This window comes from Labrus bergylta, chromosome 18 (genome assembly GCF_963930695.1).
Source record: "Labrus bergylta chromosome 18, fLabBer1.1, whole genome shotgun sequence".
NCBI classification, from domain to species: Eukaryota; Metazoa; Chordata; class Actinopteri; order Labriformes; family Labridae; genus Labrus; species Labrus bergylta.
The window spans coordinates 21,403,692-21,422,418 of record NC_089212.1 but is presented as its reverse complement, the minus strand read 5'-3'; the positions used below and the strand labels follow the sequence as shown (position 1 = coordinate 21,422,418).

At 38.9% G+C, this 18,727-nt stretch overlaps 3 protein-coding genes across 5 annotated transcripts in view; all 3 read right to left on the bottom strand.

Annotated features, from left to right (window-relative positions):
- Window positions 1–589: 589 nt before the first annotated feature.
- LOC109998307 (obg-like ATPase 1) lies at window positions 590–6,402 on the bottom strand. The gene is made up of 11 exons (XM_020653099.3): window positions 6,249–6,402; window positions 5,851–5,948; window positions 5,596–5,739; window positions 5,370–5,497; window positions 4,342–4,517; window positions 3,849–3,929; window positions 2,756–2,853; window positions 2,517–2,660; window positions 2,311–2,407; window positions 2,040–2,162; window positions 590–1,912 (listed from the first exon to the last, which is right to left on the bottom strand). Exons 2-11 carry the CDS (start codon window positions 5,946–5,948, stop codon window positions 1,808–1,810), a joined length of 1,194 nt encoding a protein of 397 aa, XP_020508755.1. The 5' UTR covers window positions 6,249–6,402; the 3' UTR covers window positions 590–1,807.
- A 974-nt stretch (window positions 6,403–7,376) lies between these two features.
- Window positions 7,377–11,781, bottom strand: LOC109998308 (transformer-2 protein homolog alpha). 2 transcript variants are annotated; one of them, XM_065966373.1, is made up of 9 exons: window positions 11,616–11,781; window positions 11,000–11,041; window positions 10,236–10,366; window positions 9,906–10,065; window positions 9,249–9,437; window positions 9,011–9,126; window positions 8,706–8,924; window positions 8,377–8,447; window positions 7,377–8,001 (listed from the first exon to the last, which is right to left on the bottom strand). In XM_065966373.1, the coding sequence occupies exons 1-9, from the start codon at window positions 11,649–11,651 to the stop codon at window positions 7,991–7,993; spliced, it is 975 nt and encodes a 324-aa protein (XP_065822445.1). In that variant the 5' UTR covers window positions 11,652–11,781; the 3' UTR covers window positions 7,377–7,990. The 2 variants fall into 2 exon arrangements, with proteins under 2 accessions (XP_065822445.1, XP_020508756.1); XM_020653100.3 differs by lacking the exon at window positions 11,000–11,041 and having other exon boundaries at window positions 11,616–11,779.
- Window positions 11,782–14,083: 2,302 nt separating this feature from the next.
- Window positions 14,084–18,727, bottom strand: part of senp2 (SUMO specific peptidase 2) — an 8,137-nt gene continuing 3,493 nt past the window's right edge. The window contains exons 7-17 of one of the 2 annotated variants that reach the window (XM_065966619.1): window positions 17,725–17,831; window positions 17,555–17,637; window positions 17,350–17,398; window positions 17,180–17,252; window positions 16,923–17,078; window positions 16,698–16,829; window positions 15,827–16,051; window positions 15,467–15,546; window positions 15,279–15,363; window positions 15,090–15,185; window positions 14,084–14,994 (exon numbers count right to left, since the gene is read on the bottom strand). In XM_065966619.1, coding sequence (XP_065822691.1) covers window positions 14,932–14,994; window positions 15,090–15,185; window positions 15,279–15,363; window positions 15,467–15,546; window positions 15,827–16,051; window positions 16,698–16,829; window positions 16,923–17,078; window positions 17,180–17,252; window positions 17,350–17,398; window positions 17,555–17,637; window positions 17,725–17,831 — 1,149 coding nt within the window. In that variant the 3' untranslated portion in view covers window positions 14,084–14,931. The remainder of the gene's footprint in view (window positions 14,995–15,089; window positions 15,186–15,278; window positions 15,364–15,466; window positions 15,547–15,826; window positions 16,052–16,697; window positions 16,830–16,922; window positions 17,079–17,179; window positions 17,253–17,349; window positions 17,399–17,554; window positions 17,638–17,724; window positions 17,832–18,727) is intronic. The other variant, XM_065966620.1, reaches the window with a different exon arrangement.

Genomic DNA, 18,727 nt, shown 5'->3' with positions numbered 1-18,727 from the left:
GAATTTAAAAGAGCATAATATTCCCTTTACCACACAAAAAACTACTGTAATGCAACGCAAATGGTTAAAAATCTTCACAGCAATTCACAAGTTTCCTCTTTATAAGTAAGAAAACATTCACTTTGGTTCCCAATGAAGTGGAAAAGGTGTTCGTTCTTTCCCCAAGCACATTTGGTTTGTGCAGTCTTTATCATATCATATTAACCTATAGGTACTTCTCAAAACCCCACTGCAGCTATCGAGCCAATCTCTCAGAGTGGATTAGAGGCAGACAAAGATGATGAAAAGAATCAACTCAAAATGTTATCAGTTTAATATTTAACCAGGGGAAACATTGTCAACTTTAGTGGCCTTGTCTACATCACTTAACGGCTTTAACACAACATTTACATTTTGTTAATCTGTAGAGAAAACTCTTTAGAAGCTGATTTCAAATTCAAATCCAAGTTACTGTTATAAAAAGCTTGTTGAAATATCTCAGGTTGTTTAAGAAGAAACATATCGCTACAGTCCATGATCATATTATACATATTACTGCTTCTTCTGCTTTTCTTATGTTGTGGTAAAAAAAGGAAATATACAAAGCAAGGACAGGTTTGTCTCCTTTTATTGACACATGCACAGATGATGAAGATGACCTTCAATATATTGTGGATCCTTTAGTTTCACAGGACATCTGGCTTCGTCCACAGTTTGGAAAGATGTTTGGTGCTCTTGAAAATAAAGACACTGAGAATGCAAAGAGGAGAGGTGCAAGAAGCTGTACAGTCCAGATGAGCTACAGAGATGAAGCAGAGTCTTGTTACGCAGGAGAAAGCTCATATTGTAAAGTCAGATTTTTTTATTATGTTAACCAGCTCAAACAAACCCAATAAAAGCAGTAAACAACATTCTCAGTTCAGGCATTGACGGGGACGCCTGCTCTGCTCTCTCTAAATTAAAAATAGGGATTTCACAATACAGTGCAGTATTGGCCTAAAGATGTACACTGAGTGATGGCTTTCATTTTCTCTTATCAGTCAAACATCCTTTTATAGTGTTTTATAGCATCATTGGATAAGTCTCAGGTATTTTAACTTTTAATTTGAGGAAAGGCATTGAGGAAGTGAGAGAAATAGATTCTAATCAAGTCTCAAATTTACTCAAGTAATGCCACTATTAACGTAGCAGACCTCACATGCCTTATATTACTCTCACTCATTGGAAAACTGTTAGTACGTTTTTTTAATGTCATGGGATCTAATAAACAGATTGAGCACACCTGTCATAAGTAACCCTTTGAAGAGAGCCTGATGTCAGAGGTCATGAAGCTAATTTAAACGGACTGACTGAGGAATTCAAATGAAGTCTGAATGACAGAAAGCAACAAATTAATCTGTAGCCTCTTAATGCAGTGTGGCTAAAGCTATCGAACACATCTAGAAAAAGGCGCTCTCTAATAAAACAGATCTGATTCATATGAAAACACACGGACTGCATCGGTATGATAAAATGATGTGCAGCGTGTTGTCAGGTTATTTCTAGTAAAATCAGTTATCTATTTCCAAAGGCATGTATACACCTTTTCTTTCTCGACTGAATTTGCACTACCAGTCAAACTGCAAATAATGATCGCTTAAAAACCTTCAGAAGGAATGTATGTTTTTCTTATGCTAAGTACATTTATTATCTAGTGTCATTCCAATAGACTCTGGAGGCCGGTTGAGTAGATATTAACCAGAGAAACATGAAAACCAGCGGACAGTGTAGCTCTTTGGGGCCGAAGCAAAAATGTATTCTGAGTTGTCCCTGTGATGACTCTGCGCTCTCATGGCTTCTTCTTGGGGGCATTGGGTGTGTTGAATTTGAAAAAGATAATGTCCCCGTCCTCCACGACGTAGTTCCTGCCCTGTTGCCTGTATTTCCCGGCCGCCTGTGAAAGATGGAATGAACATGAAATAAGGACGCTTTTAAATTGTGTCAAAGGAAGTTTCTCGGAGCTTCTAAAATCAGCGCTGGGACAGTTCAAGCATACGATCAGACTCTTTACAGACACGCACCTTGGCTGCATTCTCACTGCCCTCCTCTTTGAAGTCAACGTACTTCATAACCTCGGCCATGATGAAGCCTTTCTCAAAGTCAGTGTGGATCTTTCCTGCAGCCTGGGGGGCCTTGGACCCTTTCTGTGGAAGCATAAGAGAAAATGGCACAAATTACATTACCGTGCTCAACCTTTATACTGCCACTAGACATGTTGTATGAATACTCTGTGAAGAGTCGGTCCTCTTCAAAAGACCCGGAGGAGGTGAGTTTTCAGATCACTGGACTTACCCTGACGCACCACGCTCGCACCTCGTCTGGTCCCGCTGTGAAGAAGTATTCCAGCTGTAGTGCTGCGTAACCAGCCTTTATAATTTTGGTCAAAACACTAGAAGCACAGAGAGCAGTCATGATGGAGCATTTCAAATAAATAAATGAAATCCTGATAATTAAAGGTTTGTAAGATATTCCTGCTACAGTCTGCTTTAATGCCTCACCTCTGTGTCTTCTGTTCTTCGCAGTACTTGTTCCGCTCCTCCTCCTCCTCCATGTCCAGCAGTTTGGACTCGATAGCTCCACTCACGGGAATGACCAAAGCACCGGGGTCATGAGCGTCTACCCACTCTTTGATTTTCGCCAGCCTGACAACAACAACAACAACAACAACAGGAAGCGGTGTGAGACACTCTGATTTTTCAAACAGCAGCATCAAACTGGAAGGTTCCAGCAAACCTACCACTTGTTCTTCTTCCTGATGTAATCCTTCTCTGAGAGGTTCACCAGGTAGATCATGGGCTTGGATGTCAGAAACAGGTATTTGTTCAACACCTCAATCTGTGGAGAAAATTCAACGAGATGAGTTTAAATGCTGCAAAGCTGCAATAAGCAGGTTCCAGCCCTTTTTATGCCTCAACAAGTTAAAAAAAACAACAACAGAGGAGAACAGTCACACACTAGTTTCTTCATCACAAAGCCTGCAGCATTTCAGTATTTGCTCACTCAATGATCCACCATTTCTCCACCCTTCCACAGAAACTCAGCACATGTCAAGTTATGTGAGCTTTTAGAGTTCAACTCCTGCCTCCTCAATGGGACAACTCACTCTTCTTTAGTTTTTATTCCAATCCATGTAATCTTGTTATGTTCAGCATATAAAATTCCACTTTATTTCAGTTGACGTTAAGAAAGAATTTCCAGTTACGGTTTAGGAGGAGATGTCAAAAATGTGTTTTTCATAAAATTCAAAATGTTCAAAGATTTTGGAAGACTTTGATGGTCCAAGAGTCTTTTTTGTAACGCAAAATAAATTGGACCAGTGTGTCAAATTTCAAGCTGACTCGACTTGCGGTATGCAGGCTTTCAAGAGTTTGGTTTCCTTAGTTTCCTTAGTCATCACCAGGCAGATTGGGAGCTAATGCATAACATTTACAGTGATTGTGCCAAGTTTAGTGTTTCTACATCGTTCAGTCTCGCAGGAATTTGAGCCGCGGCAAAAGACAAATAATAATTATAATACATTCACCCAAACGCAATAGGGTTCTAGCTTAGGGGCTGGAACCCTAAACATCATGTAAAATAACACTTAAGCTCTTAGCACTCTGTCCAGCAGGAAAACCAGCTCAACCCAGTTAAAAACACAATATCACATCGATCACTGGGATCGTTTGTTCATTTTAAATTTGCACAAAGGAAAAAATATTATCAACTAAATTTGACAAACATATGATTAAAGGAAAAGTTCTTACAGGAGGACACTTGATTGCGATGGTGGATACGAGATGCTACGCTGAATAAACAAGGATGCAACATAGAATCACAAACATCTTTACCTCTTTGTCGTTCCAGTCATGGTAAAATCTGATGTGTTTCTTTTCATCCACTATCCAGTTCTTCACCTTCATCATGATATCCTGGAACAATGAGCAGCAGTGAAAGTCATCAATAAAGACTGTTTACATACGACGATCTCTAAAGCCCCGTTCACATCCCCGACTCTCCTGACAATTAACCACAAAGATTCAGGATGAGCTGCATGTGTGAACACAAACGACCAAACTTCAGCCCCCGACTTCATCCTGATTTTTTTGTGCCAGCTGCCTTGTAGAGTTTCAACATGAGTTTGTGGTGAGCCGATGTGTGAACACAGTAGGTAGTATTCAGTGGAAGTTCTGGGGACCCCCCTCCCTCTTCAATGCTCGACAGGGAAACGTCTCACTCTGAGGTTTGTGTGTAATTATTAAGCTACTCAAGAGGATTCCAAATGTTCTAGAAATGTTCAGGAGTGCATGTGTGAAAAAGGACACACACAACCATTTCACTTACATATTCAGGTTTGAGTTTCTTGTCACTTCCTCTCACGGCCGTTTTCTCCAGCTTGTCGAGGACCGGAGCGATCATCTCCTCGTCCTTTAGTCGCAGCTCCTCGTGGATGATCTCAATGTCCCTCACGGGGTCGACATTGCCCTCCACATGGATAATGTCCTCATCATCAAATGCACCTAAAAGACACGAGCATTGACTTGTGTGGTCTGATTGTCCAACGTATTCACACGTGTTGTAATCACTGCATTAATGTAACAGGATCATTCTTCCCATCAAAAATGTAAACATAGAAATCCTTAAAGCTTTGACTCTTAAAAAACTTACACCTAAAGAATAATACTTGTATATTATATTACAATATTTACTTCCTCACATAAGAAATGTAACCATATTTTTACTAATAACTATTTATTTACCTGAGTCATCTCATTTTAAAATCTCAACATAAATAACTAAGAACAGCAATACAAGACTTTCTCTTTAAAATAATAATTAAAGGGGCGCTGGTGGCGCAGTGGTTAGAGCGTAAATCCTGGTTGTATATATTCTCATTCTTAGTTTTGATATTTTAATGCTTATTTACTTTGTATTTAATATTATATTGTGTTTAAATTTGCTAACATTGTGTTTTTTTTTACTCATATTGTGTGTTTGGATAACCTGCTGCTGTAACGCCACAATTTCCCAGTTTGGGATCAATAAAGTAATTCTATTCTATTCTCCATTAAAGGCACAAAAAGCCCAAAAATAAATCTTAAAAAATAAAAAATAATAATAGAAAAATAATAATAATCATTTTAAAATGTCCAAATAAAAATGTAAAGATCTGACACAAATCAAGCCTTATAAAAATTGCCTTCCTGTGCTTAATAATCTTATATTATACAGTTTATTTTTTATGGGAAAGCCTTGTTATTCTGGCCGCGCTCCCCTTTTGAACGTTTAGTGTTGGTCTCCTAACACCTGTCCTCTCCACTCACTCAGCTGTTGTTACTCAGCAGCTGCGAGCAGCAGTATTGACAACTCACGAGTCATGTGGAAGATGGCATCGCAAGCACTGATGTGAGAGAGAAAGGCGTTTCCAAGTCCCTGTCCTGAGTGAGCTCCCTTCACCAGACCGGCAATGTCCACAACGTTCAGAAAAGCAGGAACTTTGCTACAAGAGACAAAACAGCCGGACAATCAGTCAGTAAGACGGACATCCATCGTATCTAAAGAACCACAAGATGTCAGGGACGCTGTCAACACACACACCTGGCTGGTTTGTGGTACTGGCAGAGGAAATCAAAGCGCTCATCGGGCACAGGGACCCTACTTTCATTTGGGTCGATGGTGCAGAAGGGGAAGTTCTCTGCAGCAGCTTGACTTTTGGTCAACACGTTGAAGAAGGTGGATTTCCTGCAGGATGAGGAGAGAGTGTCAGCAGCAGCAGTGCAACAACAAATCCTTAAATCATTCACTTGCATGAAAAAAAAACTCTCTAAATATAAACTTAAATCATGCACATACCCGACATTAGGTAATCCCACGATTCCAATTTTCAGAGAGGTCCCAAATCGTCCAATTAAAGGAGCCTGTTTCGGGGCTTCTGCCTTTTTCGGGGGCATCTTTAGGAGACAAAATAAGTTTATTACACTGTGATCAAAGTGTCAACACACCGTCCTAAAGCTCCTCTGTGGTGACGCCTCAGTCCTGTGACACTAAACAGCTCCATCATGATGAGCTAGCCCCACGGAAAACGTGTTTAGTAAGACACACTGACATGCTCATTCAAACACAACATGCTAACGTTCCTAGCTGCCTGATAGCCACGATTATTACCACTCAGGTACAACTTTCTACATCTCAAAGTCATCAGAAACAACCTTAAGGATATTAAAGCGGATAAATGTGTGTATTTTAAGTACCTTTCTTGGTTATTTAAGCCTATGGTCTACGTGGTGTTCACTCGGCTATCTGCTCACACCAGCCGCTCCGGCGGAAAGGCAAGTTTGGGAGCAAACCGGAAGTGTTTTGACGCGAAGGGGGCCTGTGATTGGTCAGAGAGAGATGGAACGTTACGTCAGACCATGCCTTCGAAAAGACTCCATTAATTCATTTTATTGCATCAATTAAAATATATATTAATTGTTATTTCTAATGGAAATGATAGTTAGAGAAGATTATATATGTATTATTTAAAAATGTGTTTTTTTTTCTGCCTGCCTTTCAGTGGATAACCACCGCCAGGGGTCGTGATTTTTCACCATGAGCTGAATCAAACCAACTATATCTGAGAATATCAGTCCAAATTACAATTCTATGAAATATTGTTTTAAAATATATTATATATATATGTCGATGAAAGTAAATCTTTGTTTTAGAGGTAGTACAAACTCACTTTATCTTCTTGATTTGGAGTTGATCAGTTATGCAAACTTTTTTCAAATCTTCAGAACAGTTAAAGGACTCAGATACGCAGGCTTAATGTAAACAGTCTGTGTTTGAGTAGTGTCGTTTGTTACCTCTACAAATATAAAAGAAACACTACACATGCTCCAGAGAACATACCACAAAGGCTCGGAGAAGTTGCCCAATATGAGATAAACAGCATTTCATGCAGAAGACGAGCAGCAAGCAGGCCATCTCTCCAAAAACATAACTCTGCTGCGTTCATGTTGTTTATCAGTCAATTCATTCTGTGTTTTGAAAATACCCAAACATGCACAGTCTATTAAACAATTAAGTGTTTATGAATGCAAAATACTGAGATTTACTGATGTTCTTGCTTTTTGTTTTGTTTATTTAACAGGAACACAAGCAATGAACATTTCTTCATATGTAAAATACAAACTACACGCCATGCATACAGGTTTCTAGCCGTGGCTAATTTACAACCCCTGTCTCTTCTTAGGATTTTAGAATATAAAAGAAAATGCATTAGACTTTAAGAAATGCAGAAATAGTTTTACTATAGAAATGTAGACATTATAAATGAAATGCAAATTAAAGACAGTAAAATGAGGATTATAAGAGGAAACAGTCAATGCATCAAGTCCAAGCGGTAATTTCTTTATTTCTTTCATGGCAAAAGAAACACAGCAACAACAATAACAGAAACAAAGATATAATCAGAACAATAGTTTCAGTTGTTTGATGTGACTTTATGTTACAATACCTACAGCATTCCTGCCTTTAAAACCATAATGCAACACGACCTTTACAAAGTCCTATAACAGAGCACATGACCAAAGTCGATCTGTATTTACACAAAACCAAAAAAGTATTTTCCACCTGGAAAAAAAAATTAAATTAAAAACATCCGGAATCCAAACTAACTACATAAAAACAGTAAGATAAGAAACTGTAATTCAACACCCACAGAACCTCCTGCACATGTAAAAACTAATTTGCAGAGCCAAGCTTAAACAAGCCAGCCCTTTGGTTGGATTAAAGTTTGTGATTCTTACTGCAATTTTGGTTGTGACAAATTCACTCAGGGACATAACGGTGCTCCTATAGACTTCAGTTTCAGGACGATTTTCAAATCTTTCATACATAAACAATGCAATACTTCTACGTATACTCAATCTGGAAAAATAAAAGGACGAAAAGACAAGCATCCAAGCCATAACACCGAACGTGTCATCGACTCTTCCTTCCTCTCTTCTCAGTAGTGACCTGAAGACAAAATAAAAAAAAAAAGAGGAAGAGATAAAGATGATATATATTTAAAAGGAATGAGCACCTTATATTCACACCTTTGGATGATGACTTCTGATGATTACATGTTATATAACGTGTAAATATTATATTTTATGTCTGAATTGAGACTATGTATGTTTAATGTTATAAACCGTGTCCAGTTCTTTGGCCCATTCACCGTACAATCCCAATTCCCCGTAAGGATCGATTAATAAAGAACTCTATTTGTTTTTGTTTTTTAAATGGATCATCTTAAATGTTCCAGTAAGTGTGAGCTTGATGGTAATTACTATAATGAAATCCTCATTCTAAAGCCTGCCGTCTATTGACAGAAACATAGTTAGGACATACGTGGTGAGTAGGTTCTTGAGCGTGATCTTGAACGGTACCCTCGGCTGTAATAAGGAGATGGAGATCTGCGTCTGTAAGGAAGAAAAATGAATAAACACTTGCTGATGCTTTTAAAGGTCTAATGAGCTACACTCAGAAGTCAAATCATTTTAAAACACTTGATCTTAAAAGCAATGACGTTAAATGAGTCCTGTAAGAAACTCGATTTGTTAACCTCAAACAGTATCCAACATTGTTCTGACAATATATCCATAATCTCTGCTCCTTAATGGTCAGTTACTCCTGAGAAAAAAAAAAGAAAAAAAAAAAAAAAAAAAAGAGGAACAAACCTGTATGATCTGTAATCTCGTTCTTCATAGCGATCATAGTCCCGGTCGTAACCTCGGTCGTAACCTCTGTCATAGCCCCTGTCGTAGTCCCTGGAGGTGCGACGGGATGAACCACCACTGCTGCCGCCTCCTCCTCCTCCTCCACCACCACCACCGCCGCCGCCGCCGCCACTACTACTACCACCACCACCCCCGCTGCTGCTGCCACCTCCACCACCACTGTTAACACAGACAGAATACAGTTTGAGGAACATGCCACACACAGTAGCTTTAGATAAAAAGGCATCACCTGATCAGGCACTCACTAGGTTGGACGCCCCATGTAGATTCCAGGAGTGGGAGTATGGGCACGTTTTGTAATTGAGAAATCAACACGGATCCGGCGACCATCAAGTTCCATCCCATTCGCACGCTCTTTGGCCTAAACCCCCACGACAAAAAAAAATAAAATGAGAAGACATTCTTGATCAACTCAGATTGTTTGTATGTATAAACTATTCTGTGTAATTGGTAGAATAGTATGAACGGTCTAATCCTCCTTACCTCCTTAGAGTCTTCACAGTTCTCAAAGTAGACAAAAGCAAAGCCCCTTGAGCGCCTTGACTGCTGGTCATACACGATGTTGACCTCAGCTAAAGGGCCGTATTTAGAGAAAACCTCCCTCAGATCCCTCTCTGTTGTGTACAGACTCAGTCCAAACACACCAATACAGTTGTTGGGGTCTGGGTTGGCCTAGGAGAGGGAAGAGAAGAGGAGTTAAAACCAATGATGTTTACAGCAAATCCTGCAAATAAAGTTTTTAAATCAGTAAAATGTGAAATCAGATGTATAAAATAAATGCACAGACATTGTATTTATCAGGTTTTATTATGTTGATGTACGAGCTACACTTTTTATATGGTGAGGTTGTTTTGCAATTTAATTCTGCAATATTAAAAAAAAAAAAAAATAGTTGAGGTAATTTGAGGTCTTCACAATTATTGACAATATTCTTTAAATAAAACATGTCCAATGATTTGTTTTTGTGCGTGGCTAAAAACTCAACATTTGTTGTATATGTGTATTTTAACTCAAGTCCATGAAGGTTCTTTAGATCAAGATATTTAAAAAAAAGGAAATCCTTTTGTTCAATTTCACATTCAGTGACTTTAAAAGCCCCATGGTAACCCAAAACATGTAAAAGAAGGATAAAATGTATACCCTGTTGCCGATGTGTCTGCGACGATTTGACATGGGAGAATGGCTGTGGCTCCTACGCCGCCTGTACTCCCAGCTACGAGATCGGCTCCTGGAACGGCGTCTGTGGGAACGGGAACGAGAGCGGGAGTAGTGCCTGCGGGAGCTTCGATGGGACCGGGACCTGGGAAGAGATAAAAAACAAAAAATAAAAAACATTAGTCTGAGTATCTAACTTATGTTACATGCACTCAAGAAAAGAGTCACAAACAAACTTTAATGCAGTGCTACACCTGGGAGAACACCGTGATACACTTTCTCTCATATGCACACGAATAACAAAAACCATCTTACCTGGACTTGGATCTGGACCGAGAACGAGATCTGGACCTGGACCGTCGAGAGCCTTTGGAGCGCGCTGGAGAGCGGCTGGTGGATTTGGCAGAGCCCTGAGGGGACGCACTCCTCGAGCCATGCCGCGAATCCTGACAAACAAGGCACCGATATGAGCGACACTCTAAAAGCTCAACAGTGTGCCAAAACAACAACAAAAAAAACAAAACTAAAAGGGCCAGGAGGTGAAAGCGCTTTCCCGCTACATGCTCCTTTCAGAAGGAGTTCACCACATTTTTTTTTTTTTTGGCCATTAACAGATTAGACACTAAATGGTAAGAAATCTGATTAAATGAATATGGAAACATTGGAACAAAAATATTTAATTAAATATCAATTTAGCTGAAATCAAATCATTGCACAAAAAAAAACAACCCTCAAATGAATGGAGGGATTGACCAGTGATGTTCCAAAAAAAGAGAGAAAATAATTGTGCATGCTTAAGAGAAAGAAACAGGATGAAATAGAGAAACATAGCAGACTGTTAGGAAATTACTCATACCCTGGTAAACTTCTGATCTTAACTTCATTACTTCTTTTACTTCATTACTTCAATACAACCCTTCATTTCTTCTTTCTTCTTTTGACATTATGACTTCTTTTTTCCTCCTCTTCCCCCATTTATCATCTGCCAATACAACACTAGTAGTGGGGATTCTTCTTTTCAGCATCCCACACATTTAGCATGCATCAACACCATCAGCTTCAAACATTAACAACTTCACATCTGAAACGTCTTCAGCCTTTTTCTTTCTTCCAACCTCAACCTTAACAAAGAACAAACAAGGGTGATAAGGCATGTTGGTTTCTGTGAAAGAAAAAACCAAAAAAGATATACAAAGAAAAAACAGCAAAAAAAAGAAAACCAGGAAAAAAAATCAACATTGATCAGCTTTAATACACGTTTGTATGTTAGCTTCACAAAGTTATGATTGGTCATATGTTAAAATACGCCTTTTATAGAGATAAGTAATGGTATAATGTCTAAGTTTCTATCATAACAATGCTTAATATATGTTATTGTAACACATTAGCAGTGGAGTAAAAGCAGCATGGCGACGCTGGGGCCATTAACTCCCGCCTGAAAAGCTTCTAAAGGCCGGAAAATATATGGTATTAAACTGCCATTATAGTTTACAATTTAATAATGAATCACTAGAAAATAAATGTTTAGTCACCAGCGTTGCTATCTGCATTATAAATAGTATTCTTATTTAAGTTTTAAGGCGACTTCTACACATGTGCACATACGTGACTGCAGCCTAGCTAGCTAGCTAATCTCATGTAGCCTAACACGTTTCCAACCTTTTAACTTCCTGATCTTTAACAATCACCACTCACCCTCTCCTCCTTGAAATCTTTCTCGTTGTCGCTCATATTACTGTAACGAGACGGCAGATTTGTAATTTAAAAAAGAGAGAGAGACAACAACACAAAGCGTTTGGCCCTGGCTCTAATGGCGGATTGAATGCAACGCGAACCGGTTTGATCTGCAAGAGCTAACGCAGGCTAACGCGGGCTAACGGGATTAACGTTCTTCTTTTGCCCCCGCCGACGCCGTCCGTTGTCGTCTTCTCGCGAGACTTCCGCAGTAACGGCATTATGTCAAAACATTATGTCAAAACATCATATTTACAGTCTATGGTGCAAAACTAATAATAACAGTATATGGTGCAAACTGATAACTAAAAGCAGGAAACGTATTTTTACGTTTACAGTAGTGTATTAAAAACATATTGAATGATTCCATCAAAAAGTACATGTTTCAATGTTTCCCCCGTACCTATCACAGTCTTTAGTACCTATCACAGTCTTTAGTACCTATCACAGTCTTTAGTACCTATCACAGTCTTTGGTACCTATCACAGTCTTTAGTACCTATCACAGTCTTTGGTACCTATCAGTCTTTAGTACCTATCACAGTCTTTGGTACCTATCACAGTCTTTGGTACCTATCACAGTCTTTGGTACCTATCACAGTCTTTAGTACCTATCACAGTCTTTGGTACCTATCACAGTCTTTGGTACCTATCACAGTCTTTAGTACCTATCACAGTCTTTGGTACCTATCACAGTCTTTGGTACCTATCACAGTCTTTAGTACCTATCACAGTCTTTAGTACCTATCACAGTCTTTGGTACCTATCAGTCTTTAGTACCTATCACAGTCTTTAGTACCTATCACAGTCTTTAGTACCTATCACAGTCTTTGGTACCTATCACAGTCTTTAGTACCTATCACAGTCTTTGGTACCTATCAGTCTTTAGTACCTATCACAGTCTTTGGTACCTATCACAGTCTTTAGTACCTATCACAGTCTTTAGTACCTATCACAGTCTTTAGTACCTATCAGTCTTTAGTACCTATCACAGTCTTTGGTACCTATCACAGTCTTTAGTACCTATCACAGTCTTTGGTACCTATCACAGTCTTTAGTACCTATCACAGTCTTTGGTACCTATCAGTCTTTAGTACCTATCACAGTCTTTGGTACCTATCACAGTCTTTGGTACCTATCACAGTCTTTAGTACCTATCACAGTCTTTAGTACCTATCACAGTCTTTAGTACCTATCAGTCTTTAGTACCTATCACAGTCTTTGGTACCTATCACAGTCTTTAGTACCTATCACAGTCTTTGGTACCTATCACAGTCTTTAGTACCTATCACAGTCTTTAGTACCTATCACAGTCTTTGGTACCTATCACAGTCTTTAGTACCTATCACAGTCTTTGGTACCTATCAGTCTTTAGTACCTATCACAGTCTTTGGTACCTATCACAGTCTTTAGTACCTATCACAGTCTTTGGTACCTATCACAGTCTTTAGTACCTATCACAGTCTTTGGTACCTATCAGTCTTTAGTACCTATCACAGTCTTTGGTACCTATCACAGTCTTTAGTACCTATCACAGTCTTTGGTACCTATCACAGTCTTTAGTACCTATCACAGTCTTTGGTACCTATCAGTCTTTAGTACCTATCACAGTCTTTGGTACCTATCACAGTCTTTGGTACCTATCACAGTCTTTAGTACCTATCACAGTCTTTGGTACCTATCACAGTCTTTAGTACCTACTGCATACTGCTCTCTTGTAATGCAAGATAAAATGAAATAGTTACAGGTGACATAGAATGATTCATTTAGAATATTTCGCAAATGACCAAGATGGAGGAGTGCGAGTCAATTGTTTGTTACCAACGTTGTCTCCACAGTTTATGCTTCATTGAGAAAATGTAAATACATTTAACTGTCGATGTATTGATTAAAAATGAAACCATGTCTCTTACTCGGCCAACACTATGGGTCACAAGGTGCTTCCCTTGTTTCTGGAAACACTGGTGCAAATGTTTCTTTGTATTTTAGTTACTGAAAAAGTGTGTGAACTATAGTCACTTTGTTGATGTCCTGTATTTATATTTCTTGTGCTTTTTTTATGATGCTATGGACCCATGGGTCTGAAATAAAAAGTATAGTACTGCAGTCTAACAGTCCTTCAGGGATGTATTTTGCCAATCGCTTAATAGACACTAGTGATTCTGATGAGCAGTGATTCACAAAATGTATTTGCGACAGCGTAAATCATCAAACTCAAGATTTGTGTTTGTATGTCTTTGCTTTCACTTTTACAACACAGTACACACTGGGTGCAATATAAGGAAGCCCTATGCATCATGTTTTAATTATTCCAATAAGACGTATTCTCTGTGTTTTCTTTGTTAAACACTTTGTTTGAATAAGTTTTACCTTAAGTAGTATGATATCTAGCAAGAACTGCATGAGTCATTAAATACACAAAGCTCGAGCTGAAAAAAAAAGAAATATTTTATTACATTGGAGGGACAAAAAAAATAAATCACATTTTCAAAGCATGAACTCAAACATGCATATTTGTACAGTAGTTTGCTATGCAGTATACTATACTATAAGTTAGTGTAATGCAATATGCTCATCAGAAAGAAAAAGATTCACAGACCTAACAGCGCCTTATGTTACATATGGAGATACATTTATTAATGTTCCGCTCATGGAGGACAAACCACTAATTCATACACTTCAATACCATTTTCTCATCCAGTCAAGTCATAAATAATATCAAAACAGGCAAATCACAAACACTCAACCATGCATTTTTGTTCTCTAAAGGGACTGAAAGAGAGGTATTTTAATTGTCGTTGTTTGAGATGAGCCAAATTAAAAAAGGACAAACATCCCTGTGACTATCTTATTCTTTGAATTCTGAATCAAAGCCTCTCAGACTTGACTTTGAGTTGTAAATAATTCCCCCAAAATACAACAGCTTGCTCTAATTCAGGCTACTTGTCAGACAGCTGAAGGCACTTAAGGCGGAACTTCAAACAGAGAAAATAACAATCAAAAGGTCAATAAAAAAGCCTCTCAGTCAGTAGTGCCAATGCTTTAAGACATAAAGTTCTTACATCTTGATAATGTCTCTAATTACAACTCAGAGATTACAAAATGTGAATGCGTTCCTGACAGGAAACTCTTAAGACTAGTGCTTGATTTTTCCACACCAGAGCAGCTAGACTGGATCAGATTTGAGTCCAGTTCTTTGGCCCATTCATTTCTGTGTCTTCACCATGACAAATGTATACATGTGTCACTCCCACTGTGAAAGTCTTTGCTGTGAACATCTACAGCAGCTTCTGATTGATGATTTCCCAAATCATTAACTTCCTGAAGAGAGGCATGTGGCACTGTCAAAAAAAGAGTTTAACGTTACAATCCATGTTAAAGTGGTAAGAAACGCATTAAAAAGTTTTACTTCATGACGGTGAATAAAAGGAAATACCTGTTTAAAGTTGAAAGGTCTTCCTCTGGAGATATAGTCAGCATATTTACAGGCAAAAACACCACAGTCACTGCCATTTCTCTGCTGAGGAATCTCCTTCGGGGGGTAAGAAAAGCAGAAAAAAACATGACACAACAGAAGAGTAAAGAAATGACCAGCTTAGCCATCACTTATCTCAGCTTAACTTACAGTGGCCCTCAAGCTGTCAACAGTCCATTTGGCGCTGTCCAGCTCTCTGCCTTTCTTTGCTCTGTGTTCCTCTTTAAGATAGAGTCTGGAACATGAGCACAACAACGCTGTTTAATATGCAGGAAGTTAGTGCAATATATGGAAAAGGCTTTTAAAATGTTAAGTTAACCAGGCTGATGAAGACTCACAGTAAAAGACTACAGATGTCATCGTGTCTCTGGCCCATCGAGTCATAAGACTTCACTGTCTTTGACTTCAAATCAATCACCTTGAATGAGAGAGAGAGAGAGAGAGAGAAAAGGAAACATGTTCAAACATGCAGTATAATTTAACCCCATTGGAGCTTATCATGTTTAGTGGATGTAATCATGATTATATGACGTGTGAATTTTAGAACCATAAAATGACAAAGAAAGTTATTTCTTTTAAAAACACACATTTTGGGCAAAAACTGCTCAAGGCATTGTTTATCAAAAAGCCCTGCATGTCAAAAATATCCAATTTAAGGGTACATAAACGAGTGCATATTCATTGTGGTTGTGACTCACAGCTAAAGCCCAGTGGACGCCCAGGTGCAGAGGGACCAAGATGAGGTCATAGAGGAAGAGGTCGACCGCTTTGGTCCAGCGCTTCACTGCAGCGTGTCCACCAGCCTGCCCGCCTCCTCCACCACGCAGCTTTGGGAAGAAGAAGGTGCTGAAGGTGTAGACTTTTAATCCGGCAGCTTCTTCAGCGCGCCGTTCCATGACCAGGGAGAAGTAGAAATTGATCACCTTTTATTCAGAGGAAACAGAAGAACAATAAAAACAGGATTTAAAGTAAGTTGTTGTCTCTGTTGTTTTTGGCTTTCATTATGGAAATGGAGGGAATTCAACCTTAAATAATTAGAAAAATATATAATAAACTTAATATTTAATCATAATTATAATTAAGATGAAGTACTGCCTGTTATTACACTATAAACAGCAACTAAATCATTAGCATACAAGCCCAATAGTAAGAAGGATGTTCACGTGAGCATGCCGAGCATCTCAGTGGTATAAAACACATTTTGTGTTGCTAATATTAGAATACAGGCCATGCTACAATCTCTGTTACCATGGTGACTGGATGCAATAGCTGCTACTACCACAAAACAAAACTTCTCTGGTATTTCAAAAACCCACACACCGTTCACTGTTTCAAGCTTCAACACCACAGACAGATGTTAAGAAACACCTGCACTAGTGCAGTACTAGAAGAAGAGAAACTTGACATAATTTGAATAAATGTTTTGGATAAATCTGTATCTTTGTTGACCACATGTCTGTAGTAAATTGTATTTCATTGACATTAATGACAAAAAAGAAATTAAATACGGTCTCTGCGCGTCTAAATTTGCTTCTAAAGAAATGCTAAAAACTGTCTTCACACCCATACCTCATCGTTCAGCCAGCCGCCTTCCTGCAGCGTGGCCAAGTCTCTCTGTGTTATGCGTAGTTTGAAAGCCGCACTTAAAACAAGGTTTGGATCACTCTGAGCAAGAGCACGGCTCACCTCGGCTGCCATTTCCTACACAGAAAGACGATACACACACAAAATAAAATGAACTGCATCTACGCTTTCTTCAGTACAATGAGTACACCGAACTCCCGACCATCTCACCTTTGTCAGGCGAGGTATGTCCTCATCAGTGTGCCTTGCATGTGATATGTGTGATGTGTGCGTCTCGGGAACGCTGGCTGCAGGAGTTTCTCTGTCCACTAGATTGAGGCGGGTAGCGACTTCTGTAGAAAGGTCCAGCTCTGATGATGGTTTCTGCTGCAACAGGGGTCAATGTTATAGATATGATATGTATGAGTTTCAGATCAGAATTATAACTTTATGAGAACCTTGTAATGATAAACAAGAGAAATTAATACCTTTGTATATCTTACAGGCTGTGCGTCCTCAAAGGCTCGACTGAAGGTTTTACTAAAGGTCAAACTACTGCGCCTGGAGATGAAGAAACAAAGGGGTTGTATTATAAACAAAAATGATCGACATAAACAAAACAAATACACACATATGTATACAGACATACTACACTTACCTGTCTTTTATTGCAGGTGCATTCCTCCATGAAAACACACTTGGGGTAGCTGTGCAAAAAGAAGATGATACATTACAATTCATTTATTTGAAAATAACCACCTGACCAAGTAAGTAACAAACTGCAAGTCTGAAAAAAGAGCATCACTGAAAACAACCCTTTCAGATACTCAGAAGTGTCTTTATTATGTTTACTGCCATCTTACTTGTGTATCCCGTGTTCCTGGGCCCTGGATTAATAACTTTTCCTGGAGCACTAGTAATGGGATCACTCTGTAACAGTGTTGCACTGGGAGAAACACGAGAAAAGAGAAATGTATTAAAGAGGACTGCTCAAACAAAGCGTGATGAAATGAATTATATGGGCATCACTCACTCTTGTGGTTTTGTCTGGTTAAAAGGTAGAGGTTGGCTTTTGCTGTATTTCTCTGTTACCATCTCCAGCAGACGCCTGTAGTGCTCCTTGTCATTCTGCTTTATGGTCTAAAGTGAGAAACAAATAAATGGCCACTGACACAGCAAAATATCACAGATCGTAACAAGTTGTGGATTCTCTTGATAATATAACTTCAAACAAATGTTCTCTGAAGTAGGGCTGTTGAAATTAGTCATTTAATCGATGCATCGCGATGCAGACTAGACGATTAATGCATCAATGCAGGGACAGGAAGTAATCGATGCTGACGAGGGTTAGAAAAAGAGGGATTTGTGACAGAAAACAACGTAAATTGAGCTCCTGTGCTTGCTGACTTCATGAGCAGAGTCAGCTGGTCCTGCACGCTCAGACCACAGTGCTCCGCTGCAGGCTGAAACGGCTTGACTCAGGGTCCCGACCGCAGCACGGATTAGCATCTTCATTACAGCTGAAGGTGTGTTTAAACTGATGCCTCCCTGTCACGGTGACTCGTGATAAAGTGAGCGGTTGTAAACACAGTTGACTTCCGACACGGCGTCATCGAGAATCACCGCTAATAAGTGCACCTCCGCTAAAGCTGTGTTCGTTCGATGACAAACACATTCTATTTCCGACAAGTTCTTTGAAATAAAAGTCCCTGGCCTATCTGAAGTTGAAGTGCTTTTAATGTGAAACATCCATATCAGGAAATGGGGTTTTTACAGCAGTAGCAACTTAACAAAACTCGTATGAAATAAAAAAGGAAAGAAACAAAACTAACCCTGAACAAAGCTCACAGCTAAAGGTTACAACGTCCTGAGAAGGGAACACACAGAGACTTAAAAACATCTTTCTCTCTTATAATAAACTAAACACAAACACTTGTACTTTTTACCTATACTGTAGGCTACCTATATAATGTATTAATTTTAACTTACAATGTAAAGATATTGATAATGACATTGTTGTCTAAATCACTTTTTAA